This window comes from Jaculus jaculus, chromosome 1 (genome assembly GCF_020740685.1).
Source record: "Jaculus jaculus isolate mJacJac1 chromosome 1, mJacJac1.mat.Y.cur, whole genome shotgun sequence".
Classification (NCBI taxonomy): Eukaryota; Metazoa; Chordata; class Mammalia; order Rodentia; family Dipodidae; genus Jaculus; species Jaculus jaculus.
The window spans coordinates 293739651-293767474 of NC_059102.1; the positions used below are offsets into that span (position 1 = coordinate 293739651).

The following is a 27824-nucleotide window of genomic DNA, read 5'->3' on the forward strand; positions in this document are numbered from 1 at the left end:
AGCTTGGGGTTACAGATAGTGGGCTTTATAGGCTTTTCAACTGGGGAAAGGGAAGGAAGGGAAGGGATTTCTTTGCTGAGGCAGTAAATCTTTGTTCTTTACATTAGCCATAGGATGAGACCAGAAGTGCCCCAGTGAGAGAGAAGGCGGCAGTAAATCTAGACCTGGAGCCTTGTTAGGCAGGGGAGGGGTAATGGCTGGGCAATTTAGTGAGGAGAACGGATGACTTTTCTGTCGCCCTCCTGCTGTCCTGGGTCCTCCATTTTGTCCTGACTTAACACAAGACTGTCATTTTTCTGTTATAGACTTGCTGTTTCTTCTCACTAAGTGCTGAACCTTCGTAAGTAGGGCCACCACATTTTTATTTTGTCACTTGTTTGAATTTTTTGTCCACTTACTTATCCAACAAACACATGCTAAGCATTTGTAATGCAACAGGCACAGTTTTTGGATGAAAAATTTGGTTACATAATTTGGGAGAGAAAATGAAGTTATGAAGAAAATGGGTCAGAATGTGTGAAAACACACCTTTCTCAAAACACCCAGCCTGTGTGACTACTAAACCTGGAAATAAAAATGGTATTCATTGTATACAAAGGATTGATTCGAAGAGCCTTGAAGACACTAAAACTCACAGGTCCTCAAGCCCATAGAAGTGGCACAGTATTTACATACATTACCCTCATATATCCTCACATATCTGTAAATCATTTCTAGATTACTTATAATACAATGAAAATGACGTGATATTGTATAGATAATGCGTCAAGAAGGAAGAATCTATGCAATCAATACAGATGCAACTAAAAAATTATTTCAATCTGCAGTTGTTTTAATTCAAAGATGTGGAAACTCCAGACATGGAGGGCAACTGCGCTGGAGCAAAGTGAGCCAATACCTCATATGCATTTCAAGGTTTTCTTTTCGGACTTCAAAGAGTAAATTCTTGCTAAAGATAATATCATGACCTGAAGCAGGATACCATTTCAGAGATTTACTGAGGAACGTGGAGCACACACTGCCACTATTTCTGGTACCTACCCCATCACTGGCAAGTGTGCCAGTCCAAACTGCTGCAGCTACCCCTTGCCTGCTAAGTCCTGGCACAACAGATTTATGGGTAGTTTCACACACACAACATACAATCTCATACCTCTCTGCCACCATGCATGTTCTCCCACTTTCTAAAATGTTCTTTTTACCTTTCCCTCCTCCTAAATATCTGCTCATTCTCTAAGTTTTAGTTCAGGCTTTTTTTTCCATCAAGAAGTCCCCTTTCATCTTTCCCACTCCCTTCCAGAATTTCCTCCTCTCTAGTATTGCTTTCAGGGTACACAGAATTATCATTACTTGTCTATACACCTTTTAGAAACATTAAGCTATGAGATAGTGCCTGAGCTTCAGTGGTGCTGATCCTGGAAGAAGGGCCACAACCCCCGCACAGAGGCCATGCACAGGGGACACCTGCTCAATCGAGAGTACTGTATGGTGTTTTTATAAGTTCTTTCTAGGTTAAGGGTTTTCAAAGCAAGGAGCCACTCAGCAGGTATTTACTGATCATATCCTGTGAGCATATCTAGAACTCTAGGAAGTGGTAAGGACAGGGCAGTGAGCAGAAAATGCAAACAGCCTCCCAGACATGGAGCTTATAGTCTGCTCTCTAAACTGGATGGCCGTAGACACAGCTAAAATTTGACTAGGAAGAAGAGAACTGTTTCTGAAATAACATAATAATAATAATGGTCTTACTTTTAAAACTGTTTTTAAGTTTTCTTTCTTTATTTATTTGCAAGAAGAGAGGTAGACAGAATGAGTGCACCAGGGCATCCAGCCACTGCAAACAAACTCCAGATGCATGTATTACATGTGCATCTGGGTCTCTGTGGGTGTTGGGGAATTGAACCCTGGTCATTAGGCTTTGTAGACAAGTGAATCTAACCACTAAGCCATATCTCCACCCTCTTTTTTTTGTGTATTTGAATGAGGATATATACATATATATATATATATATATATATATATATATATATATATATTATATAACATATATATATATATGTTAAGTATGAGAAAGATAGAGTGTGTGTGTGTGTGTGTGCATGTGCACACACACGTGTGTGTGCTTGCATATATGTATGGTTGGGACAGTAAGAAAGGGTCATTTTTTTTTTCAGAAAACTTTCAAGATAACCCCCTAAGCCAGATAAATATAGCAGACTCCATTTTGTACATTGAAACACAAGGTCCCGAGAGTTGATGTGAACTTGTTAAGAGTATAAAGCTGGGTTGGAGAGATGGCTTAGTGATTGGGGCATTTGCCTGCAAAGCCAAAGGATCCCCATTTGATTCTTCAGGACCCACATAAGCCGAATGCACAAGGGGGCACATGCATCTGGAGTTTATTTTCAGTGGCTAGAGGCCCTGGTGTGCCCATTCTCTCTCTCAAATAATAAATAAATATATTTTAAAAATATTATAGAGCTGGTTGGTAGAAGAGCCATGTTCCCTGACTTCATACTTCTTATTTCATTAAGGATGTCATTTGTTAAACAGCAGTCAAATAATAATAAGAGCTGTGGGCAACTAGAAACCTTATACTATTTTTAATCACAGTTGTTTCCAGAAAGGAATGAATTAAAGTGAACCTTTCTGTCCGGCTTCCTCCTGCTCCTTGATTCCAGGGCCAGTTATCACCTTTACATTGTCGCCACCACTCACCCAGAGCAGGCCCTGGCAGGGAGGCCTGTGGGATTGCTTTCTTCAGCCAGCCCAGTCCTTGGGCTGTAGCTTGCTCTGTGGTTACCCTGGCTCCAGCTCACCATGACCTCATGTTTCACAGGCTCCATGTTTTGCCATAGCACTGCCCCGCTAGGCTCTAGGGCTGACTGGGAATGTCAGTGGCATTTACCCAGCCTCACCATTAGGCAGTGCTGGCTTCCCTTCAAGGCTTAATCATCATGTCTCATTCCCGCTTCTCCACCCAGCTCCTCCCCAGAGACCTGATACTGTTTGAAAATTTACAAATTGCCCTCCACATCCTGTGTTACTACAACTGCTCATGTCATGTGCAAAATCGATACTCATGACACTAAGGAAGGGTCCTTTGCAGCATCAGATCAGAAACTGGTAATTCCAAAAGTTAAGAAAAATAGATATCAAAAATGAATTATAAGTGAAAAGAAAAAACAGCCTTGGGAGAACCTTTAAACCTCAGACTTCTCATATGTAAGATGAGAGTAGTCACTGGCATTACTATAATGATGAGAATTACATGCATAAAATATGTAGCATAGTGCCTGAAATGCAGTAGACTCTGCATAAGTGGGAAAAATTCAGTCAACAAATTTTCTACTTTTTTGTAATATCTAAATTTGTGGCAAGAATACTCACAGGAAATGAAAATACGTCCATATAAAACATTGTGCGTGAATGTTCATAGCATTATCTACAGTTACTGAAAAAATGAAAACATCCAAATGTCTGTTGGCTGATGAATGGACAAACAGAATGTGGTAAATCCACACAATGGAACTTTATTTGGCTCTAAAAAGAGAGAGTTCGGGAAACATTGCAGAAGAGGAGGCAGAAAGAATGTAAGAGCTACGGGGTGGGAAGGTGCACTCTGAGGCATTGTCCCCCCACCCCACAGAGACTGACTGATGCGTTCGTGACCCCACAGTGATTACCAGCAACCCCATGGAGGAGGACAGAGCACAGAGGAATATAACCCAGTGGGAATATAACCAATTTACAATATGTTCATATGATAAAGTTCTCAATAAAAAAATAATTACTACACCTTAGATGAATCTTTGAACATTATGTAAAAGGCCGCAGTTGTACACCTTAATTTACGTAAAACATCCTGAACAGGCAACGGAGAGATAGGAGTATAACTGTGGTCATGAAGGGCGGCAGAGAGGAGAGAAGGGGAAGTGGTTGCTAGTAGGTACAAGGTTTCCTTTTGAGTTGACGAAAGTACTTTGGAATTAGAAACTACTGAATTGTATACTTCAAAAGTGTGACATAATTATGCCCAGATAAAGCTCCTATGTAAAATTTGTGCAAGGCTGGAGAGCTAGCTTAGCGGTTAAGGTGTTTGCCTGCAAAGCCAAAGGACCTCGGTTCGATTCCCCAGGGCCCACGTACAAGGGCTGCATGTGTCTGGAGTTTGTTCACAGTGGCTGGAAGTCCTGGAGTACCCATTCTCTCTCTCAATCTCTCTGCCTCTTTCTCTGTCTCACCTTCTCATTCTCAAATAAAAAAAAAAAAAAATGTATGCAACAGGATACTGAAATAATGTTTCCATTTGTAAAGTACTTGCCATGCAAGCAGGAGGACCAGAGTTCAGATCTTCAGCACCCATGGAAAAGACAGGCACAGTGGCATGTGCTAGGAAGGTAGAACCAGGAGGACCCCTGGGGTTTGCTGGCTGCTTGTGTAATTGGTGAGCTCCAGGTTCAGTAATGGAGGAAGACACTTGATACTGATCTCTGTCCTCTGCATGCATGCACAAATACACACCTGTACATACACATGCTCCCACACACATAACATCATGCCTACAATGTACACTACACATGTAGAAATGTCAAAATAGAATTGAATGACAGTAATTACGACTTAGCTGCTAATCAGTGAGAGAAGGTGTACATGGTGTTTGTGGCGGGGCAGTGAGCTCCTGTCCATGATTCTCTCATTCTGCTTTCAGAGGAGTTGACAAAATTATTTGGACTTTGCTCTACCTGTGTGCACCTTACTGTTTTCACTGAAGATGTTGTCTGTGTTTATGAAAACTGAGGAGTGATGTTTTTGCTATCCTCCCAGGCACACTTGAAATATTTAATTACTAAACTTTGTGTCCTGAGCAATGGAGATGGATGGGCCTTGGCTACTCAGAGCTGGAATAATGTGTTCTTTGTATTAGGTCCATGGTGTCCAGAGGTGCCTGCCAGGCTGGAATGCTTTCATTGCAATTCAGCCTAAAAGTTCTTATAAGGTATTAACAGATATTTATCTCTAAAACCTGCATAGCTGGCTTCTCATCAAGCAACTGGAAAGTCTAGTGTTTCTGGGCACAGTCCCTCATGGTCACAATCAAATGAGGCCTGCAAGTGCCATTTATAACAGACAGTCCTCCTCTCACAGTCACCTCAGACAGGGCCTGTTTCACTCCTACCTGTAGCTCAACCTTTATAAGCCTTTGGATCACATGGGAAACATCCCACCAGAGATTCGGTCATTAAATCATCCTTTGCCAGGTGTGGTGGCACATGCCTTTAATTCCAACACTTGGTAGACAGAGATAGGAGAATTGCTGTGAGTTTGAGGCCACCTTGAGACTATATATACTACACTGAAATCCAGGTCAGCTTAGGCTAGATTGAGACCCTACCTCAAAAAAAAAAAACAAAAACATAATTAGTGCTTATTTTGTCCTGTGAATTCTTGTGGGTCCTGGAATAGCCACTGTTCTTGTGGTAATGGAGAAGGAAACTGAACCAGGGAGTGGGAAAGCTCTGGAGCTTTAACTGTAGATACAGGACACCTAAGCTAGAAGAAGGTGTTGGGAGCAAGGAGAGGTTTGAGGCTCAAGGACACGAGGTACGTGGATCCCACTGTGGCTTCTCGAGGACCCGCACTTCTGTCCTTGGCCAGGGAGAAACACAGCATGTACAAAACAGAGGACTTAACGGTATTTAAAAGTCCAGAACAGAGGAGAAAAAGGGAAATGATGAGTGGGTGAAAATGGGTGGGGATAAGAATAAGGAGCAAAGGAAAAATTTAAATAACAGGAAAAATATGCACTTAGACAAATGAAGAACAACAGATATATCTTGTCACATGGCTTTGGTATTTTCGTTGAATTCTAGCGTTTTCACTCAAGGGGAAATTATAGAGAAGTAACCTGTGTGAACCTTACAGGGAACTGATGAGTCGTCCCATTTTCCTTGCTTTGTTTTCTGCTGGGACACTTCCTTACTCTCATTCGGAGAAGACTGTACTGGCCATGTTGATTAATGTCCTTGACAAAGTGCAGAGCTCCTTCCAATCAGACGGTTGTCTCAGAGCAACCACTCTTGGACCAGTTAATGGGGAAGCTGGGTGAGGCTCTGAAACCTGAAGTAAAAGTTCAAAGTAGAGGAAATAGAAAGAATGTCTAGCTTAGTTAACCACATGGCTCAAAGTGGGATAGTGCATGAAATAAAGGCTGAGAAGTTCTTGAAGAGAAAACTGTGGGTCACGATCAAAAGTATCAAGAAATGCTCATGTGTGATGTACTTAGTTAAGCACGTCTCTATTTCTCACAATGATCTTGGACTTACGGATTCACAAGTGACTGGTTAGGCAGAAAATGTAAGGTTTTGGTAACAAAATTCCTATAATAGGAGTGAGATGCCTTAGCTGGCTGCATACATTCCCAGAACTAAATATTTATTCTTACATCACACTTGTTCAGGTTTCATAGGTGTCATTTGGGGTGGGGGGAGAACAGGGCATACTGCACAGGGACATACCATTGTTGAGAGAGCACAGACATGTATTTTGTTGGTGATAAAGGTTTCAAGAGTGAGTTTTTCTCATTCTTTAGTGTGTTAGGAAGAGTCACAACTAATTGATCTGGTAGGATCTAGGAAAAGGCTTTTGTTGGGAGAATTCCCCAGCCACTGGTCCCTATTTGAATAACTTGACCGTATCTCATTTCCAACCATCAGGTGAGTTCTAGTTCTTTAGAATGTTACCTAAAAACCAGGAACCTCGAACCCATGGGCACATTTTGCCAAATGGCTAAGTGCATCTCTCCCCTTGGCAGGTCTGGAAGCCAGGAGGCTCTTTGTGAGTTCAGAAGGGAAGTGGTGAGACTTGATGACATGACCTTTCTTTAAAATAAATTTCATTAGCTGTTTCCAAAAGAGGAATTTTATTTTTCAGGTGGAGCTCTTTTTTTTCTGTACCAATGGTGCTTCTTTGCCGAATGAAAACAAGAAGCACTTGGGAGAGTACTTCAGCGCTGGAAGTCTTAAGCTGGAAAATTCACTTTTTTTTTTTTCTTTTTGCCAACTTGCCTGTCATGATGGGAATTGTCCAGGTGGTGACTAACTTTGTTGTTCATTTCATCTCCTTTTCCTTAGACTCCTGGAGCACATATTTTGAGATTCTCGGACAAGAAAGGGTAATGGTTTAGTGACGCTGGCGTTTTACCCATCAGTTGTGGTCTTGTTGCTCTAGATGGCCAAGAGTATTATCTCCCCAGTTGCTGGGGAATCCAGTTTGTCACCCCAATATGATTCCCATGGCCCCACACTTACCAATATTAGTTTAGCACTAGCAACCTCAGTAGGAATTGTGGCTAAAAGTAGTGGGATAGTTCTAATTGTTTCAAGTTGGTTATGAGTTTAAGAGCCAAGACGTAGGAATAAAAACTGAATTTGTGATACAAGGGAAAATAGCAGTGTTTTATTGTTTTTTGGGGTTTTTTGTTATTGTTGTTTGTTGTTGTTGTTTTTTGAGGTAGGGTATCATTCTAGCTCTGACTGACCTGGAATTCACTATGTATTCTCAGGGTGGCCTTGAACTCATGGCAATCCTCCTACCTCTGCCTCCCAAGTGCTGGGATTAAAGGCGTGCATCACCACGCCTGGCTGTCATTGTTTTTTTTTTTATATGTATCTGTTGTTTTCTTTTCTTTTTACTTTATTTTTTTTAATTAATTAGTTTCGTAGTCAGTGAATAATCAAGTTGGCAACATTGTTAGCCTCCTCTATGTCTTTCCCCTCCCCCTGGTCCCTCCTTGTTGAGGTATATGGGTTGTGCATTGTGGAGTTAGCCTTCAGTTATGGGTAGGAGGAAATGTCTCTGCGTATCATGACCCAACGTGTGGCTGTGACATTCTTTCCACCCCCTCTTCCACGTAATTTCCCTGAGCCATGTTGGGTTCATTTTGGGTCTGCTTCAATGATGAGGTGCTGGGAGCCTCTGTGTTTCTGGATATCTGATTTGGTAGGAGTTGATTGTTCTCTGTGTCGATCTCCTTCACCCATGTGTGAACCTGTCAGTGGTTTTTATAAACATTATCTCAAATGCCTTTGGCCCAAGCCATCAGTAACATCGTAACATACTACAGAAATATGCTAGTCCATGTGTTCTCTTCTACTTACCAAGGACAATGTACCTGTTATCCCCAGAACATCACGGCTAAGATGATCCCTACATATGCTAGTGACTGCAGTTTCAGTGCGTATTTGTTTCCATCTGAACTGGATTTTTAAGCCAGTGCTTACTTGCACAGCCAAATATGGTACAGATAAGGAAACAAGACCACGAGGCAGGACCAGAGAAGAAGCAAATGGTTAGCATTAGGGGAGGCAATGCTTACACATCCCTCTGAGTCCATGGAGGTGTCACACCTCCTAGTTTAGTATGGAAGGACTTAATTCTACCAATTTCCTGTTTATTATTTAATATTTATTTATTTGCAGGCAGAGAGAGAACGGTAGAGAAGAGAGACAGAATGGGCACGGCAGGGCCTCCAGCCACCACAAACAAACTCCAGATGCTTGCGCCACTTTGTGCATCTGCCTTTATGTGCATACTGGGGAATTGAACCCAAGTTGACAGGCTGTACAGGCAAGTGCCTTAGCCTCTGAGCCATCTCTCCAGCCCCCTCCTTTTTATTTTCTATGATGACATCCTGTTAGGTCCTTAGGTCCTCCATCATTCCCTTCATGTTATATAGATAGAGCCTGGACTCTAGAATCTCAAGTAGCATTTTGATATTTTTATTTTAGTGTACACCCTTTATATATTTTCTTAACGGTTTGCCTTGATATTACAATTGGCATTTCAATTCATAATAATCTAGTTCAGATAGACAGCAACTTAGTTGTAATAGTATACAAAAACTGTGGCCCTATATAAAGCCATCTCTCCTTTTTATGCTGCTATTGTCACTACATCTATATATATCATGTTCATTCACGTATGCTTGTAATTATTGTGTTCTGAAACTATCTTTTAGATAATGTACTCTAACAATTTATACAACTAAAATTCTTTAACAATAAAAAACTGAAGAAGACAATAAGAGACTAAGGGACAGAGAAGGGGACTGACCATGAGCACTGAACCAGCTGTGACTTCCCTACAAGTGGGAAAGAACTATGAGTGGCTACCGGGTTCCAGTGATCTTTAGGAGTAAAGAGAAATCATTTACCTAATCTGACCTTTAAAAAAAAATTAAATAAAGCTCAAAAGTGAGGTCTCTTTGCCCCTAGCCCAAGTCAGGGAGACGAAGGGGTTGGGGCAGAATGAGACAATGTTGTATATCCACTGTGTTTGGGGTGATTGAGGCAAAGACCCAGGAGCCTTGTCTCCAAACCAGCTCAGGTGTCTCGGTCTACTTGTCTAACACAACATCTTAGACTGCATTATTTGCAAGCAATAAAAAGTGAGTTCTCATAGTTTTGGAATCTCTGAAGTACAAGAGAAAGTTGCTAACAGATCCAGGGTCTGCTCATGGCTCCCTCTCTGCCCCACAAATGGTACCTTGACACTATATCTTTACGTAGCAAAAGTTGCCCATTGGCAATGTTCTCCCTCACCTTCCCTTACAAAGCCAGGTGAATCACCCCCCAAAGGATCCACATGTTATACTATCACATTAGCAATTGAGCTACATCTTAGAAAATTTGGGGGCACTTTTTTTGAGGCAAGCCCAACAGACTGGCCTTTTCTTTTTATGCGAGACAGAGAGACAGGAGAGAGAAAGAAAATTGGTGCACTAGAGCCTCCAGCCATTGTAATCAAACTTGAGATGCATGTGCCACCTTCTGAGCATGTGCGGCCTTATGCACTTGCGTCAGTGTGTGTCTGGCCTATGTGGGACCTGGAGAGTCAAACAGGAGTCCTTGGGCTTTGCAAGCAAGTGCCTTAACCGCTAAGCCATCTCTCCAGCCCGGGGACACATTTTGACCACACCATGTTTGTGTTTTCACCAGCAATGTTTGATTAGTGACCACATGTTATGTCTCCAGATATCCAGCTATCTATTACATCATGAGTTTTCCTTTTTTGTTTTTTTATTTTGCAGACATGAGTGTTGAAACTAAGGCCTTGCCTATACTAAGCTAGCTTTTTACCACTAAGCTATATCCCAGCCTGCATCATTGAATTTTCTTCACAGAATCTGATAGTGTTGTTTCTTACTCTTCAGGTTGTTTTCTCTGGTCTGAGAGAAGGATGACAGATTTGAGAGAGGACTCACTTTCTACCTGGACTGGTTGAAACATTTAAATTGAGGGTGGGTCCAGAGTACCTCAGATTCTCCTAAAGGGGTTCACCTATCTGCAATGCTTGGCCCCCTAGAGCAATAGAAAAATATCCACCATAGTCAGAGGTCTTTATGCCTGGTTGCTTGTGAAGTCTTATGGAAGGATAGGCACCTCACTGGTGCATTATTCTGCAGGACACTCAAAATAGAAGCTTTAACATGAGCCTCATGTTTCCTCCAGAGGGCCTCCATCTGGCCTTTGGAACTACTCTCCCTCCAATGTCCTGTGAATAGCCTTGTGCCTGCATGCTTTTGTTATTATGTATTCAAACAGAGACACATTTTTGTCAGAGAAATTAAAAAGCAGCAGTTGGAAGTCTCTGCCTGGATTTCCGTGTACTTGGCTATGGCCAAGAGAAAGGGGGTTCTTAGTGGAGGATGCAAGACTTGCTACTTGGACTGCAGTGGCCCAGCTCAGCTCTTCTTGCTCTGGGACTCAGTGTAGGAGAGATCAGGCCCTGCACATCAAAGACTAGTGGGAAAGAATCTCTCAGCTGCAGCTGGGAGGCCTTGGTTTCCATGGAAGCCTGAGAACAAAGAAGCATATCAAGTTGGTGCAGTAAACATGTAGGGACTTTTCTAACAGAATTTTAAAAAGGGGTTTTAAAGTTGCTCTTCTAGTTTTAATTAAACACGGGTACCACCTCATAGTCCGAGGCTAATTTCTGAGTGTGTTCATCACTTGTGGATACTTGGGAAGCTCTGGGGATTAGTTAATCACCAAATGTTTAAAATACATTTCCTACAATAATACCAACATTTTCAAAATGGTTAGGAAATGCATGCATATCCAGGAATGGCAAAAAGAATGGTAAGCCTGTATGATGAAGACCCCAAGAACCAAGGGAAATAAGCAAAATTTCCTACAATACTTACAAATAATTTAAAAATGATGTACAATTCTAATATCTTTTGTCTCACATTGCAGTTGAGATTTTTTTTTTTTTTGGTTAACTTCTACTCATAATATTATGAGTGAACAGCAATATACCATAGAGCCAATTCTGCTTCAGGAGTAACTCCATCCATGGCACCTTTCACGGGGCCAGCAGCGCTCTCATAGCTACCTATTACATTGGACACTGGTAGCTTGTGACCCTGTATCTTGATGGATGTGACTGTCATTGACAGGCTGCCAATTTTTTTTTAATTTTTGTTTTTATTTATTCATTTGAGAGAGAGAAAGAGTCAGAGTGAGAGAAGGAGAGAGAAAGAGGCAGATAGAGCATGGGTGCTCAGGGCCTCCAGCCACTGCAAACAAACTCCAGACACATGCACCACCTGTGCATCTGGCTTATGTGGGTCCTGGAGAGTTGAACCTGGGTCCTTTGGCTTTGCAGGCAAATGCCTTAATGGCTGAGCCATCTCTCCAGGCCCAGGCTGCAGTTTTGGCACAAGCTCCTCCATCCTGTGCTTTAGGATCCTTTCATACCTCCTTGAGGTGCTCAATGTGCATTAGGCTCTGTACTAATGTCCTCATTTGGTATCTTGCTACACTCAGCTCCACGTACCATCTCTCCCTCTACAGGTCACAGAATGTTTGGGGGATGGGGCCCCTTCCCTTCTAGACCTTGCGCAGAGAAGAGATAGTTGTAATTCAACTCTAAGCTGACACTTGAAATTAAGCCATGATTGTCCATTGCTTTCACCTCTTAGCTTCTGAATAATGCTTTTATTGAGGCAAGTTTTTAAGGGATGCACTATAATTTATCACTTTCTTTTTTTCTGCTTTTTTAAAAAATACATTTTTAATATTATTTTGTATTTTGTATTAATTACAACAGGCTATTTTCTTTTATTCTCTCGTCCCAGCTCCTGTTACCCTAGAGGCCCTCCTCAGTGGGGTTATGGTATTCACTGTGGGGTCAGTCCCTGTATGGTAGCTGGAGACGATATTGAGGCAAGTTTTAATTCAAATATCTGGTTTACAAGATAAGATTTTGTTTTTAAGTAGCCTTCTTAGAAGGTAGACCAGGAGCAAGTGTTGTATACAGTATTTTAAGGCTTTTGAATATATCCTATTTTGCATGTGACAGGAAATCACCCATTTCTATCCCAGATTTTTTTCTATACTTTATGATTTAAGTTATAGTTTCAAGTGATTTTATGATTTCAAAAATTAATTCCCAATAGAAGTGGAGGTCCACTATGTTTGGTCTAGCAATTTTTTGTCTTAAACATTCCTAAACATTCTCACTCTGAGCTGATTATTTTTGAGCAAAAACTCAAGTAAAAAGAAAAAAAAGTTATTATAGATGTAGACTGGGGTTTCAGAATCCCACTTGCTGACGTTGCCATATATGGAAGAAATTCCCACAGATCATATCTTTGCACTTGCTCTTATAAAGGCCATGATCCCACAGGGGACATTGCTGCTGAGCTGGCTGAGGCACACCAAGACCCAAGCATTTTCTCCTTTTTACGATATCAGGCAACTCTTTTTCCTTTACTCTTTCTTTTCTGATTTCTTTCCTTCCTCCTTCCTTCCCTTTCTCCTTCCCTCTCTCCTTACCTTCTTTCTTTCTTTTCTTTTTGGTTTTATTTAATGCTGAACTTGTGCAAATATGTCACAAATTTTATAGATAGCATAAAGTTAGATTTTACTTTGTAAAAGAATTTGAAAATATTTTCTTTTTAAGTAGCCTTCTTAGAAGGTAGACCAGGAGCAAGTGTTGTATACAGTACTTTAAGGCTTTTGAATATATCCTATTTTGTATGTGACAAGAAAATTAATCCAAAATAGACAAGTAGCAGATACCATAGATTTTGAGTTTTAAAAAATATTTTTATTTATTTATTTGCAAGGAACTAGGGGGAGGGAGTGAGAGGAGAGAGGGAATGGGGACACAAGGATTTCTTGCCACAACAAACATGCTCCAGGTGCATTGCCACTTTGTACATCTGGATTACACGGGTAGTGGGGAATTGAACCCAGGTCATCAGGCCTTGCAAGCAAGTATCCTAACCGCTGAGCCATCTTTCCATCCCCAGATTTGGAGGTTTTATGTTGGAAAATATTATGGTGTCTTCTCCTCATATATGTGATTCAAGCAGCACTGACTAAATATTATATTGTGACTTGAAATTTGACTAGAAATGAAAATAAAACTGGGCCTTTGCCCACATCAAGGGTAATGATAAGTAAAGAAAAGGTGGAGTGTACATCCTAGATAAAAGACATTATATATTCATTCAGTTTATGCTTATATTGTTAAGCATGTTCGTGTGTTTATTGATATATCAACCATGGGTGGGTTCTGCAATTAACCTAGCCCTGCTTAAGATTGCAATGATCGAAATATGACAACAAGCAGTAACTTTCACTTTAGAAATTCATTATCTACTGTGAAGGAGGGAACTATTTCATATGTACAATCTCCCGCCTGGAACTGGCCATTTCCCTCTGGGTTAGTCTGGGCTCATTTGGTTCTCCCCCCTTTCTTTGGATGACATAACTATATTGGGTTTTTTTTCCCATGCAGGGCAGCTACTGATCACAATGTGGATAATACAACCCAAATACTCAGGGAGTGGTTGAAAAACGTCCAGAGACTCTACCATTATGTGGAGTGGAGGCCCATGGATGAACCAGAGTGAGTAGAGACAATACGTTTTGTCAACTCATCTTCCTTGCTGTCTGGTTTCCCAGCCATCTGGGCTCCCAGTCTTGAGGGCACATGTCTTTTGCATTGTTCTTCCTCTCTGGGCCTGAGTTACAAACACCTGCCATTCTGCTCCAACCAGTCTTCCGAGCTCCCTCTTCCTCTTTACTCACACAGCTTTGAGCCAAATTCCAATTTTCCATAGTTCATAAATAAATTACCATGTATTCTAAAATATGGATATTATTTGTTGATATTTTGAGTACGGCCATTTTATTTTTGAGGAATAATAGTGAAAATCTTGCATATCTTCTATACCTTGTTTTTTAAAACTATCATATCTTGAAATTTGTTACATAGTAATATCTAGGAGCTTCTTCAATTTTAACTGCATAATATTCATTGTATGGATATACTGTGATGATTTAGTCATACAATAGCAATGAACATTTAGGTTATTTCAATCTTAACCATATTAATTACTTAGCCATGGCTATCTGCAAGTCATCATGTGTATTAGTGTAGGCTCTCTAGAGAAAGAAAACTAACAGAAAAAGGTATATAAGTGAAATAGTGTGTATATATTAATATATATAAATGGCTTTGTGGATTGGCTTACACAATTAGTGGTTAGATTATCTGACAATGACTGTCTGCATGTGGGAGTCAGAGAACCCAATAGCTTCTCGCTCCAAGAAGTTGGAAGCCTAAGAATAACAACAACAGCAACAAATCATGATACAGCCCCAGTCAAAGCCCAAAGGCCCTGAGTAACCCTGGGGAATTGCTGGTTTGAGTCTCCACTGGAAGACTGGAGGAGCTGGAGTCCGAAGTCCAAGCTCACAGCAGCAACAATAAGTGCATAGCTCCAGGAAAGTAGAGCTTGCCCACACTGGCTGGCTTCCCCGGTCCTATTTTTGTTCCAGCTGGGCCCCTAATCTGTCAGATAGCATTGTCCATAGTCAGGGTGGGTCTTCCCACCTTTCATCTCTGGAAATGCCTGCACAGTCACATGCGCAAGTGTACTTTACTAATCTCCTTGGCATCTCTCAACTGAGTCAAGCTGACAATCAAGATTAACCATCACAATGCCATATTGTCAGAACAATCTACCAAAATACAACTGAAGTAATTTTACTCCATTGTTACACAGACTCCTATAGATCTCAAAAGCATACAGAGCAAAGTTCAGATACCTGAAACAGACATTTTAGAGTTTATAAGCTTAACATCCCCATTCTTTGGTCTTCCCCAGAGATCTCCTATATCCAGAACATTCCTGTTATTTTCCAACCCAACTCCTACACACTTGCTGATGCAGATGCTAGAAGTGCCTTCCACTCTTTGTAATCAATTCTTATTCTTAATTCACACATACTACAGAAAGTGACTCCTAATCATTCTAGTTACAATGATCTAAATTTGGTTCAATGACTGGCTTGCTTATTTTCTACATTATTCTTTCTGACATAATACATTTATCAAGCTTTGTTAATTAACTACAAGCTGTACATTTTTCCTAAATAAATTGTATACTTTGGGCAAAGGGCTAGAATACATAAACACATTATACTTTCCCTTAATGGAAGATCTTGACAGACAAGAAATACTTGTTGGATAAACAGATGACTGAATAAGAGAAAATATGAATGTATTTACAACTTACTGCTAGAAATAATCCCAAGGTTATAATAATTCTACCTTCAGGAATTGTGGAAATAGAATGTATGAGTAACCCAAATTTCTACTCAGGATAAGGCATTTATTGATTAAACCAAATTTACATAATAATAACAATAAATGTCATTCCGTACCAAATTTGTTCTTCTAGTTTTTATTTATTCTGTATGTATATTTATACATGTGGATATATAATGTTTTAAAATCCAAAGATATTAAGCCAAATTGAACAATGAAATGCACACATTATAAAAGATATTTATATAGCTGAGCATGACAGCACACACTTTAATCTCAGCAATCAGGAGGCTGAGGTAGGAGAATCATTGTGAGTTTGAAGCCATATTCTGGTCTACAGAGTGAATTCTAGGTCAGCTTTGGCTAGATTAAGACCCTGCCTTTAAAAACAAAAGAAGAAGAAGGGGAGGAAAAGAGGTGAAGGAAGAGGAGGAGGAAGATTTTAAACAGTTCTTTGGAGTTTCTTTGCAATGGAATTAGAACTAATTTTTAAAAACTGTACAGGAAGACTTTATATATTTACCTTGCATCCTGGTAATGTTCTTTGTAGCCAGATTTTGACAACACATATTATACTCCAAGGTCAGTGTGAAAAATATTTCAGAAGGCATTATTTTTTGGCAATATTTTAAAAAAAAAACATAGGAATTCCACTGATTTCCATTGGAACAATAATTGAAAACGACATTCCAGAGAATTCCTGTGCTGTACTTAGTTTAAGTAACTTGATTTGTGTAGTATCTTTGTTTTGGGGATTTTTTTTTTTTTTCACTCAGTCGAACATACTGCCAGCACACTCCAAGAACTTGAAGTAGAGGCCAGTTGGGAACTATTGTGAGTGCATCAAAGTCCATACCAGTTGAGAGCTTGCAGAAGGATTTTGGACCATGCATCAACCCACTTACCTTTTGGCCACTTAAGTCTGGCTGGCTTGTGGATATTCATAGGGTTCCTCAAGACACTGTATGTTTGCCCAATGACCATACCTCACCCGAGACATGTCAGTGTGATAAGCTCTGTGGAGTCATTGCTGAGAGTTCGTCAAGTAAACTAGGAAACTCACACTTTTACACCGCGCTTCCAAATCTATTCAGTGGTAAGAGATTCTAAGTATCTAAGAACATAGCTCTGGTGTTAAATTGTCTGACGAATTCTGACTGTGCCCTTACTAATGGTAACATTAACAGCTCTACAATATTCTCATCTGTGAAATGGAGAGAACAGTAAGGCTTACTACAAAACATGTTTTAAATTTTTTTCTATTTTATTCATTATTCATATGAGAGAGAGAGAGAGACAGACAGACAGAGTCTGATGGCAAGAATGAGCATGAGTGTACCCGGGCTTCCTGCCACTGCAAACTAACACCAGATAGATGCACCACTTAGTGCATCTGGCTTACGTGGGTACTGGAGAATCAAACCAGGGTCATTAGGCTTTGCAGGAAAATGTTTTAACCTCTGATCTATCTCTTCAGCACCAAAAGACACATTTTGGACCCTACTGAAGAAAACCAGGGCCAGTGGTCTTCTGTGTAGTCCCCAATACTTCAAAGGCTGAGGCATGAGGATAGCTTGAGTCTAGGAGTTCAGGGCCACATGTGGCAACATAATAAGATCCATTTTAAGAAAGAAGAAGGAAGGAGGAGGAATAGAGAAAGATGAATAAAAAAAAAAGATCAAGAAGGAGGAGGAGGAAAGGAAAATGAAGAGGAGGAGGAAGTGGAAGAGAAGAAACTGAAATATTTAACCTAAAGACTCATGTTCGATGAGCAGCAAGTTGTTTTTTCTGTTTTGTTTTGTTTTTCTGACTTAGTTTACATATTTATTTTATGAGAGAGAGAGAAAAAAAATGGGCCCACCAGGGCCTCTAACCACTGCAAACAAACTCTAGACACATGTGCCACCATGTGCATCTGGCTTACGTGGGACCTGGAGAATCAAACCTGGGTCCTTAGGCTTCACAGGCAAGCGCTTTAACCACTAAACCATCTCTCCAGCCCAGAAGCAAGTTTTTTTAAATTTCTGATTGTTCCAATTTCCTTACCTGCAATTTGGAGATAATGATAACATTATAACTAGCAATACTAATCTCTGGTTGCCAGGGTTGGTAGAGGACTAAGTGAGCGGCACTCAATAATTATAAGCTATTCATCTTCTTTCAGGGCTTATCCTGATGAAATTGGACCAAAGCACTGGCCAAGCTCCCGGTTTGCCCATGTCATGAAACTGCGACAGGCAGCCCTTCGAACTGCGAGGGAAAAATGGTCAGACTACATCCTGGTAAAAACAGATGCTTGACTTCTTGACAACTGTTATTGAAACTGTATCCAAATCAGTTGTCCAAGAACTGGGACCAAAGGAACAGTCAAAACCAGATTTCATTCAGTCACCACCTCCCTCCATCAAGGCTTCAAGAAAAACCTGGGGGCTGGAGAGATGGCTTAGCAGTTAAGCGCTTGCCTGTGAAGCCTCAGGACCCTGGTTCGAGGCTCGATTCCCCAGGACCCACGTTAGCCAGATGCACAAGGGGACGCACGCATCTGGAATTCGTCTGCAGTGGCTGGAAGCCCTGGCACACCCATTCTCTCTCTCTCTCTCTTTCTCTCTCTCTCTCTCCCTCTTTCTCTGTCTGTCGCTCTCAAATAAATAAATACAAATAAAACAAAAAAGAAAATTAAAAACAAAGAAAAGCCTGGGCAATGCATATTGCAATGCCCAGACCTTGTCTCATACCCTCTCTGCTCAAACTCTTTCCTTGAGAGCAACGAGACTCTGGAACCGCCTGCTCTGCTTATTCATGTAACAGGCATCAGAAAGTGAGTCTTGTTAGTTTATAAGGAATGCTTCAGGCAAATCAATTGATTTAATAACTTTTTGGAAGGAGTTTTAAGATATAAGACCATAATTACATAAAAAGAGATTCAAATGCACATATCTGAAACTCTGTTTCCCTTTTACTTCCAAGCAACTCAGACAATGGGCTCTCCTACTTGGCTTCCTGACTGCCCTCTGGGCTCCTGTGCAGAACTTCTCTCCGTGTGAGGGAGCAGCACTTTCCTGAGAGCTGGGAGAGGTTCAGATGACTGGGAGACCTTGCATCCTCACCCTCAACAAGCCATCTCAGAGGAAAGAGGGCAGCTGCATCCACTTTTTCCAGACACAAGATTCCCCCCACCACTACACACACCCAAGTTCTTTGGCAAACACTTTCCAGTAAAACACTAGATATGGCACCAACAAAGCAAAGCCAATATCGTTATATTACAGTTATGAGCATCTACCTTCACTACACTCTGATTCCTGAGGGAATGGACATTGCAACCTATGGCCCTTCCCAGTCCCTCAACCATTCCAAAGATCAACCTGTCAATTTTTTGGATATTTATTTATTTATTTACAAGCAGAGGAACAAAGAGACAGAGAGAGAAAATTGGTATGCCAAGGCCTCCTGCCACTGCAAACAAAGTGCAGACCACATGACCTACTTTGTGCTTCTGGCTTTACCAGGGTACTGAGGAATCGAACCCAGGCTACCAGGCTTTGCAAGCAAGTGCCTGTAACTCCTGAGCCATATCTCCAGCCCTCAACCCAATAATTTATTTTTTATTTTTTATTTTTTTATCAACCTAATAATTTTTATACACACTTTAAACACACATAATTTGGTAGAGATTTTCAAATTGTACTGACTATATTTAATGTTGCATATGGCTATTTAAATGCCATTGAAATACACAAGCCAAATGGTAGATTTTTAGTAAATGAAGTATCATGGGATGGATGCTTCTAATTTTTTTAAGCTTCTGATAAAATACACATAATGTAAAAATCCATCTTTTGACCACTGTTAAGTGAAGTCAGTGTTGGCTTTTATTTTTGTTGGTCGAATCTGTTGTGACACTGTCTAAATGCGCCTGTGCTGACATGGACTCCTCTGCCAAGAAACTTCGGCTACTTGGTTAGCATGGGTTGATATAACACACTCAAGCGAAAATTCTGCTTGTGATGTCCAAATAGCATTGGTGTACCTGTTCTGGGCTATTCTGGAATTACTCCAGAAGGTCCAAACTGGCCTACTCATTGATGTTGAGGGCAGGTGCTCATAAATATTTTTGAGTGAATTTGTAAGGGTCTAGGAGCCATTGATGTTATACTTAAGCCACTAACCAGTGTGTAAGTTGTGACCTGGTTGAATGTGTGTGTGACAGTAACAGCTCATAGCTTGGTGAATCACACAGAGCTGAGCGTAGGAAGTAAGACCACATGTATTTGCTAAATGAAAACCAGTCAGTGCAATGGCTTTCACAAAGAGGGTGTAGATACCTCATGGTTCTTTATCTTATGATCCATTAGGCATGTGGAATTATTGAATCTTCTACTGAAAAGTACCTTTTCCCATGACACTTCCCTTTTCTTTTCCTAGTTCATAGATGTCGACAATTTCCTAACTAATCCACAGACCCTCAACCTAATGATCGCAGAAAACAAAACCATTGTGGCTCCCATGCTGGAATCCCGAGGACTGTACTCTAACTTTTGGTGCGGAATCACACCTCAGGTAAGTCCTCTGCTTAATGACTTGAGGCTTTAATATTCTACAAGTCAACTGTAGCTGTCTAGCCTTTTCCCCCTTTCCTCTCGAGACATGCACGTCATTGTGTTACTGTAGCAAGCATTGCAGGAATGGAAGTGAATCCAGATCACTTGCCACAAACCAAGGAGCTCCTCTGTATTAACTATCAAGAAAATATTCTAGAGACCTTAGCCTGTAAAGCTTTGAATTAACAGTAAAGCATACTGGGGTTTGTATTCTTCCTTGTCCCTATTCAGAGATTTTTTTTTTAAATATTTTTAAATTTATTTGAGAGAAAGAGGCAGATATAGAGAGAAAAATGGAAGTGCCAGGGCCTCCAGCCACTGCAAACTCCAGACGCATGCTCCCCTTTGTGCATCTGACTTTATGTGGGGCCAGGGCAATTGAACCTGGATCCTTTGGCTTTGCAAGCAAGTGCTTTAACCACTAAGCCATCTCTCCAGCCCCAACCCAGAGATGTTTTTTAACCTAAGGACACAGTAGAAAACTTAGACATGCAAAAAAGTAAAACAGTCAAAAACAATCATCTTATTATTTAAAAAATGCCATCGATAAAAGCTTGCATGTTTTTAATAACCATATTATCATCAAGGGATATCTACAATTTACTTAAAGTTCCTCTTAGCTTTGAACATTCAAGTTGTTTGCAACAGCTTCTAATCATTATGATAATATAATGATAAATCATTGTAATGATGATATAATATAAAATAACGATATAATTTCATGAGTAATGAAAAAATTTTAAATAATTTTTATTTTATTTTATTATTTGAGAAAAAGACAAAGAGGCAGATAGGCGGAAACAGAAAATGGGTGCACCAGGGCCTCTGGCTACTGCAAACAAGCTCCAGACACATTGCCACCTTGTGCATCTGGCTTACTTAAGTACTGGGAAATCAAACCTGGGTCCTTAGGCTTCACGGGCAGCCATCTCTCCAGCCCAATTAATGAAAAAAAAGTGTATGTATTTATGTATTATTTATTTAGGACTTAGAAGTGGAATCACTGAATTCAAAGAGTTTTGATGATCTTTGACATATGTTGACTAATTTACTTCCATAGAAATCTGATGATTTAAACTGACTTGGAAGCTGTTCTTCCAAAATTTGAGCTAAAAACAAAATCTGAAATTCTATTTCTTGTTTTTTTCCATAGTTAAGTCTTCAAAGTCTACAGATCTGTTGTAGTAAACGCCTGTGAGCATTTTGTTTTGTTTTAATTTGATGCATCTGTGTACATGTTTGTGCAAGTATATGTTTGTGTGGAGGGCTGCAAGTGTGTGTACATGCATATGGAGGCCAGAGGACAACCTCAGTGTCATTCCTTGGGATCACTGTCCACCTTTTTTGAGACAGGATCGCTTATTGGCCTGGAGGATGCCAGTGGGGCTAGATCAGCACGCCCTAAGAATCCTTCCATGTCTGCCTCCGTAGAGCAGTAATTACAGATACATGCCACTAGGCTAGGAATCTTCATGTGCGTTCTGGGTGGCTCTAACTCAGGTCCTCATTCTTTTTTTTTTTTTTTTTAATATTTTTTGTTCATTTTTTATTTTTTATATATTTGAGAGCGACAGACACAGAGAGAAAGACAGATAGAGGGAGAGAGAGAGAATGGGCGCTCCAGGGCCTCCAGCCTCTGCAAACGAACTCCAGACGCGTGCGCCCCCTTGTGCATCTGGCTAACATGGGACCTGGGGAACCGAGCCTCGAACCGGGGTCCTTAGGCTTCACAGGCAAGCGCTTAACCGCTAAGCCATCTCTCCAGCCCAGGTCCTCATTCTTGCCAGGCAGTTTATCAACTGAACTATCACCATAGCCCCTGAGTATTTTTATTTTTAAATTCATAATGAAATAGGTAAACTAAATTGAACAATGCAGTTTATATCCACATAAGACAAAGATCTAGTAAGGAGGAAAAAAAAATGTGCCCTTGTGGCCAGAGGGCTAAATTTTATCTTTTTTTTTTTTTAATATGTGGTTTGGTTAAATGAGGAATGAGGACAGTAGTGTGGTAAATGCTTAATAATTGGCTCTTGGCAATAAGGACCCTAATTGGTATCATGTGTTAATATTTTTATCATGTCAACACTATGCCATGCAGTACTGCCACTTGTTATATGGTTATTAAAATATGCAGAGTGAGCCAGGTTGTGGTGGAGTGTGCCAATGCTCCCAGCACTCAAAAGCCTGAAGCAGAAGCTTCCAGCATTCAAAGCCAGCCTGGACTACATAACAAGGCCATGTTCCCTCAATGGGAAATAGAAAGCAAAGCTTCTATTTGAAGTAATATGAGAATGGTAATGGTTTATTTATTTTTTTTTTTGTTTATTTATTTATTTAAGAGCGACAGACAGAGAAAGAGGCAGATAGAAACAGACGGACAATGGGCGCGCCAGGGCTTCCAGCCACTGCAAACGAACTCCAGACACGTGGGCCCCCTTGTGCATCTGGCTAACGTGGGTCCTGGGGAATCAAGTCTTGAACCAGGGTCCTAAGGCTTCACAGGCAAGCGCTTAACCACTGAGCCATCTCCCCAGCCCATGATTTATTTTGTTTTATTTTTTATTTTTTTTCAAGGAAAATTTGTTTTGGTTTCTCATCCTCCCTCTCCTCCCCTTCACTCTCCCCACGTTGTGACCTTCTCTTACCATAACTTCCATTCCACTTTCATGTCACATATATTTCTTATTTTTACAGATTAACATCTTAACAATATCTTAAGTGGTGTTAAAAAGTTTCTGAAAATTTAACAGTCAGTGGCCCCAACATACCATTAGACTAGGCATTCCTCTTTTCTTCTAATTATATCCCCTAGTTCCAAGAACATTTTTGAATTATTTTTATTGTCTGTATGTCTTTAAGGGAGGAAACAAGTTTGTAGTCATAAACTCCACTCAGTGTCTTAGGAGAAGACATCATATGAAGTTAGCTGAAATCTCATTAATAATCTGCAATGCGCCACATGACCAAGCCGCCTGAACCTTGTTTTTAACAAGCTACACTTTGCTACCAGCAACAAGTGTGGGAAGAGGTTCTCCTAATGACCACAGCCACCAAGCTTCTGTTAGTTCATTATTAAAAGCAAGTAGGAGAAACGAGCTCACTTATTTTGCACAGTAAAACTCAATTCTGTGCAACTTGGTACAATTATAATCTTCCTCGTCTAGTTTTGGCTTTCTTCCACCCCAACCTTCTACTTGGACAGGAATGATAATGGCCAATGACTTCATAAATTCAAGGTTTCCCTAGTTTCCAGTGCCTTTAAACACATTCAAAATAAAATGACCCTGCTGCTGTCTGGCCCAATGAACAGGAATTATCAGTAATAAATTTCAATTATCATGCAAAAAAAGAGACCCATCTTCCTCTCTGTGGAGGGAGGCATGTTAATTGCCTTTCTCGTTTCCTTTCTACCAGTGCTTCCTTACCCACCACTGCCCCTCCCAGGATCTACATTGATTCATCACTGTCCTAAGGTTTCCAAGTTTCTTGTCCTGAAAATACTGTTCTTAAGAATCTAGACCTTTATATTGATGTGAGTACATAGGAAGCCCTTTGAAGAAAAAAGCCCAGAGCTTAAGCATGGGCTAATATTAAACAGCTAGTAGATAGTTAAGATAACTCCAAGACTCACATTGTCCAAGTCCCCTCCTGGTCCTTCAACCTTATCATGGTGAATGTTAAGGTTAGCTCAGGAGGAACATTTCTATACACTGAAGTGTGTGTCACAGAAGTAGGAAAGGTCATCGTGCTTAATCTGTGGTGCTGACATCACCACAGTACACCGGGAGCTGGGGTGGGGTTGGGACTCAGGAGGCCTGACACCCAAACGTGTGTTCTCACTGCCCTGCTCCCTCACCTCCTAATACCCATCTTCATATTTAATCATAACAATCTACACTCTTGTGAAATAGATTAAGAAAAATTGAGTCAAAATTGTTGCTAATATCAATACCCTTGAAGCACTGTTTCAATACAGAATGCATTTTTTGAGCTCATTGGAAATTCTTAGGCCAGAATTAAGAAGAGGAAAGTGTGCTGCAGAGATGGCTAAGCAGTCAAGGCTCTTGCCAGTGGAGCCGAAGGACCAAGGTTTAATTCCCAGGACCCACATAAAGCCAGAAGCACAAGGTGGCACATGTGTTTGGAATTTGTTTGCAGTGGCTGAATAGAAGGCCCCAGAGCAACTATTCTGTCTGCCTCTGCCTCTCTCTCTTTCTCCTCTCCCCTCTCCCTCTCAGATGGATAAATAAATAAGATAAAATATTTTTTGAGAAAAAGAAGAGGAAAGGACTGTGGAAGCTGGTGATGGCTAAGAGGAAATGCATCCATCAGACCACTGGGAGGTGATGCCTTCAGATAAGAGAATGTAGCCCAACTATTTGCTCTTTTCCAGGGATTCTATAAGCGGACACCTGACTACCTTCAGATTAGAGAATGGAAGAGGATGGGCTGCTTTCCCGTCCCCATGGTCCACTCCACCTTCCTGATTGACCTCAGGAAGGAAGCCTCTGACCAGCTGACTTTCTACCCTCCACACCAGGACTACACCTGGACCTTCGATGACATCATTGTCTTCGCCTTCTCCAGCAGGCAAGCAGGTATCATCTGAGCTTGGCTGCAGTCCTCCATGGAACTGCTGCCAACGACCTGAGTCTTGTGCATCGTATTTAGAACACACCTGTTCCGGCCTTTTCAAGTCGTGTGTTAGAAGCAGTGAATCACATCCAGTAACTCTGCCAGCACCAGTGGGGCCACTGCCCATGAGCAGCGGTGACCAAAGACCAGCACGGCCTCCATGCAGGTCTCCCTTCCCACTTGGGGAGCAGCTGCATTGACGGGGATCCAGCGATGATGTTGGGAATCATGAATATCTCACCGGCTCCCTATGCTTCTAATGGCGTTGTTGTTAATTATAGCAGTCCCCTTATTAAGTAAGAAACTATGAGGCAGGAGAGGTAGCTTGGCAGTTAAAGGCACTTGCCTGCAAAACCTGCCAGTCCTGGGTTCAATACCTCAGTACCCACATAAAGCCAAGTGCACAAAGTGGCACAAGCATCTGGAATTCTTTGCAGTGGCAAGAGGCCCTTGTATGCCCATTTTCCCTCAGTCTCTCTCTCTCTCTCCCTCCCTCTCTCTGTACTTGCAAATAAATAATATTTTTTTTAAAAAAGAAAGTATAGCAGAACAACACTGGCCAAGTCTCTGGCTTTAAAATGGAAGTTTGTTTCACCTGAGAAGCAACTGAACCGCTGTAGTAGCTCTGCCTCCTGCCTCAGCCTCCTGCCTGGCATGTTGCGTTTGCGCCCTCCGTGAAGCAGCACTGCCCTGGATTGTTTAGCGCCCTGTCCTTATCAGAGTACAGTCCAGAGGTTGAGCACAGAGCTTCTGTGCATGTCCCCTTGGCCAGATCTTAGCAAGAGGACGATGCCTAACCATGTGGGAGGCTCAGAATGCTATCTTTGTTCCATGAAGTCATAAGCCCCAATTCTCTTCCTCTAGAAGATACTAGAGGCAACCAGCACTCTCTGCCCTCTATCCCTCCAGAAGGGAAGCAAAGCCTAACTTAAGTATTTGGTAAATGACTAGAAACAAATGTTTCCCCTGAAATCTGTGGGCTTCGTGAGACAAACAAATCAATAGGATGGGAAGATATTTTTCTTATGTCGCCCTCACATGCCCTCAGAAAGCACGTAATTCATAAAAGCAGTTCAACAGGAAGACGCCTGATTTTATGGAAGCAGAGCTTTCTTAGGTAATTCAGACCTTTCCCAGAGAAGTCAGGGCCTGTTTATCAAGGTGCCAGATATGTGCCGCTCAGCCTCTAGCAAAATAGGTTTAGAAACCAAGAAGATGGTGAAATAAACACACTGTCCACCTAAATGAGGGTGACAAGGATTTTGCAGACCCCAGGCAGCAGAGGTGGCTGGCCGAGGACAATGTCCACATGGGTCTGAGCCGCCACTCACCTCGGGCCATAGATGGCCCACTCAGCAGCCATGCCTTTGAAAGGAAGGGGAAGATCGCATAGAAATGTGTACGGCTGGTTTTCTCATTTGCGAGGTAAAATTACACTGCTTTGCCAGGTTTCTACTTTTTTTCAGGCCTTGTGTCAGGAGGCCTGGAAGATTGTATGACGGTTCTTGTGTCCACAAGAATAGAAGCCACTGCTTTCAGCTTGGTGTGTGACTGGTTCTGACGTCTCTGGGACCAGAAACAGGCAGGCGCCTCCTGTTCCTGCACGTTACGCCAATTCCTTTGCTTCAAAGCTTAAAACACGGACGTTCCAAGAAAGTGAGCTCTTAATAATTACAGTGATAGCCATTGCCTAGCAAAGGTCCACTTTCTAGCCACTGCACAAGGCATTACTATGTCCTCTGCATTCAACTATGATAACTATTTTTAAAGCTTTTATTTTTTAATTAATTTATTTTTTATTAATTAGTTTTGTACTCAGTGAATACAGTCAAGTTGGTACCATTGTTAGGCTCATTCATGTCCTACCGCCCCCCCCCCAGGCCTCTCCTTGTTGAGGTATATGGGTTATGCATTGTGGAATTAGCATGATAACTTTTTTTTTTTACATTTAATTTATTTGACAGAGAAAGAGAGGGAGAGAGAGAGAGAATGGCCACACCAGGGCCTCCAGCCACTGCAGACAAACTCCAGACATGTGCACCCCCTTGTCCATCTGGCTAATGTGGGTCCTGGGGAATCAAACCTGGGTCCTTAGGCTTTGCAGGCAAGTGCGTTAACTGCTAAGCTATCACTCCAGCCCCCAATTATGATAACCACTTTTAAATCAATACCTGGATATCTGGACTTAAAGAGTGATGATACAGGCAGGATTGGAATTTTTCATCTCTGCCCTTTCCTTGGTTTGTTTATCAGAAGTTAATGCTTGAGTGGTCTGACTTCCCAAAGGGAAGCTATGAGCAACCAAGTATGTTTGGGGAGTCACCTGGGGAAAGAAGTGGGAGAAAAGGGGGAGAGTTAATCCACCAGGCTCTGCTTCTGTGCCCAGCATTGTGTTAAAGACTGTTAGTTGGGGGAGGAGGTTCAAATCTTTAGACACGAAAATGCACCTAAAATTTCTGACAGCCATGAATGCTAGTTGTATTGTTGTTTAGAGCATCATTGTTGAAGTGTGTAAAAACCCTATGCAGGCTCGCCAAGCCACAAACCTTGATCCTACATCTCCTAGTCTAGCCATTGCCACCTGGTGGTGATGAATAAGAGAGCCACTCCCAGGGTTTTGGTGAGCCTATGGCTATAAGGAGGCAAGGATCAAGAACTTACTTTCCATGTGGCCAGTAACCCAGGCTCTGTATCATCATGGCCACACGAGCCATCCTCAGTGCTAGCCAGACATCTTTCCACATGTCTACTGTAAGCCAAACAAGACAAATGATGTGCCTTAGCAGGAAGCTCAGCCTTTAGGACATGACTGGTGGAGATCCAAAGTACCTCACTGTGTAGACATGACAGTCCCCAGGGCTTAATGGCCCTGAGACTGAGCTGCTGAATACCAGACAGATAAAGAACATGTCACTGGTCCTCAGGGACAAAGATGTGGCAATAATGACTCACTGT

General features: G+C 41.4%; 1 protein-coding gene across 1 annotated transcript in view; it reads left to right on the forward strand.

The window, feature by feature from the left end:
* The window catches only part of Colgalt2 (collagen beta(1-O)galactosyltransferase 2), a 114742-nt gene that overhangs the window by 54069 nt on the left and 32849 nt on the right, over positions 1-27824 (forward strand). The window contains exons 2-5 of the mRNA XM_004658862.3: positions 13813-13923; positions 17795-17912; positions 20056-20190; positions 24628-24832. Coding sequence (XP_004658919.3) covers positions 13813-13923; positions 17795-17912; positions 20056-20190; positions 24628-24832 — 569 coding nt within the window. The remainder of the gene's footprint in view (positions 1-13812; positions 13924-17794; positions 17913-20055; positions 20191-24627; positions 24833-27824) is intronic.